Source organism: Amaranthus tricolor, chromosome 2 (genome assembly GCF_026212465.1).
Source record: "Amaranthus tricolor cultivar Red isolate AtriRed21 chromosome 2, ASM2621246v1, whole genome shotgun sequence".
Taxonomy (NCBI): domain Eukaryota; kingdom Viridiplantae; phylum Streptophyta; class Magnoliopsida; order Caryophyllales; family Amaranthaceae; genus Amaranthus; species Amaranthus tricolor.
Genome location: NC_080048.1, coordinates 37,542,971 through 37,545,380, shown reverse-complemented (window position 1 = coordinate 37,545,380; position 2,410 = coordinate 37,542,971). Strand labels below are relative to the sequence as shown.

Here is a 2,410-nt window from a genome sequence, read left to right as displayed (position 1 = left end):
ATAAATTTAATGATCTTTGGTTGAATTAGTTGATAGAGTTTTTAACATATTATAGTTTATAGTCATATATTTAAGCGTTTGGTTGAATTGGTTTCTTATTATGGTATCAAAAATCAATGCAAAGTGACGAAAGGTCACGGATTTAAATTTTCAAATACCTCTTATTTTAAGTTAAATATATAGCACTAGGTATGAGAAAGGTTATATTGTATTATAGTAGTAGTATAACATATCTCAACGATTCAACCATAAACTTAAACTTTTAATTGAGTTGACTTGACATAATAATATTAGACCCGAATTTGTTCTTCTATACCCTTCATACCCAATGAATTGCTTAGCACATATTACCTCCATTTTTTTAATAGCTATTTTTTATTATTTTATACGAGAGTTTTTTGAATGAAGTATAGCTATTTAAAAAACAAAGAAAATTTATAATAAAGGATTATATTGATCTACATTTTTCAACAAAAATTAAGTGTTGAGCTATTAACAAATGTAATAGAGTATAGACGAACTTCAAACATAAGTTTGATCTTGTAAATGAATTCATCACTTAAAAAAACCAAAATCAAAAAGAATGTAAAAGATGGAAAACAACAAAGAAGTTCTAATAAATAAGAAAAAAAACATTTTAGAAAGAATCATTATCTATTTACTTCCTTTAAAAGAACAACCCATATCAATATTCAACCAAAAAATATTAAAGTTGAATATAAAACTATAAAAAATATAAAATAAAAACAATTAAAAACTAAAATAAATTAAAAATAATTTCTAATTATTCTTACTAGCATATATAATCAAAGAAAAATCAACTTTTTCTTGATCTTTTTGTCCAAATTTATCTTCCAACCAAAGCCTACTTTCACCCCCACTTCTAGTCTTAAACAAAAACACAGCAGAACCAGAAAATGGATTATAAAACCAATCATGAACATCCCACATCAGATCAACAAGTAACCCATCAACGAACACCGTCTGATTTCCTCTGAAATTCCATTGTAACCGTCTGATTTTGATCACAGTTCTCTTATCTATACTCACATACAAAACAGGCTGTTTGATCTTATCATGGTCCTCACTACACCTGATCACAATCTCATGACTTATACCAGAATCACAAAACTGTACCTTAGTAGAATACAATGTATTATTCCCTGTATAATACTCCCTTTGAGAAATCAATACAGATTTAGACAATAATTTATACTGATTATAATCATTTTTTAATCTCTTGGTGACGGCTTCTTCTGCCAAGTCACCAAGAGATAATAATATAATATCTGGATCCGCCACTAATAATACATAATACCCGTTTACAGGTTCAGGACCCGAATTGTAATTAGCCAATGAAAAATCCCAATAAATGTTGATTTTTGATGAATCAAAATCGAGTAATTTTTGCCCTTTTTTCTTACGAAAAAGGCGAGAAAATGTGTTTAATTTAAAGGAATTTGATGGATTTTCCCCAAAATTAATGGTAAGATCTCCATGACCTAATGGGTTTTTAGACCATGTAATGGTGATTAAAAGGGTATTTGGGTTAGAATTAAGGGTAGTTTTGTAAAGATAAGTAAGTGTATTTGGGATTGATGGGGTAATATTTGAATGATGATCATGATTTATGTATGATGAACATGTAGTTTCTGAAATTCTTATGGCATGTTCACTAAAACATGTGACCATATCTCTCATTTTTGGGCAAAATGAAGAATGGAGGGAGATGGAAGAAGAGGAAGTTAAGGGATTGTGAGAAAGGGTACGTGTATGTATTTATTAGGGATGATTCATTAGCTGGTTTACCTTAAAATATGTAATCTTAAAGTGTTATGGAAGGAAAGAAAATAGAAGGTTTAAACTTTAAAGTTGGGGGGAGGTAAGGAAGGGGGGTACATGGTCCTGCCTGTTCACCTTACCTATTTTTTTTATAAGGGAACAAATTAAGTTCTAGAGATTATTATTCGGGTTATTAGAGTGATTTTGAGTCAGTTGTTTGGGGTTTGTTTAAAGTCAAATCTTGTATCACCTTGGTTTTTATACATAGTTTTGAATTCATCTTGAAGTCGGATTAAAATCGAATTCGGTTTCAAATCAGGTGTTTATCAAGTCATCGGGTTTATATTATTACCTCACTCTATTTTTGTATATGAATTTACCATACTTTTTATATTGATTTGTTTCAACTTTACAACATTTCTATTTTGTGTAGTATTCTTACTGTTTCTTTTAATTTTATTAGTAAATTTTGACTTGTTTTCTCTCACTTTTAGTTATATTAAGTGATTTAATATGGTTTTGTAATTCGTGGGTGTTGTATTGGATATGGAAGGGTATTTATGGATGATGTAGAAATATAACTTTACAAGTGTTAATATATATTTTCATTTTGGAGTTGTTTAGTTTT

The 2,410-nt window shown here is 28.8% G+C and overlaps 1 protein-coding gene across 1 annotated transcript; it reads right to left on the bottom strand.

Annotated features, from left to right (window-relative positions):
* On the bottom strand, positions 1–1,894 carry LOC130806862 (uncharacterized). The gene has a single exon (XM_057672087.1). The coding sequence runs from the start codon at positions 1,699–1,701 to the stop codon at positions 781–783; it is 921 nt and encodes a 306-aa protein (XP_057528070.1). The 5' UTR covers positions 1,702–1,894; the 3' UTR covers positions 1–780.
* Between the last annotated feature and the right edge of the window lie 516 nt (positions 1,895–2,410).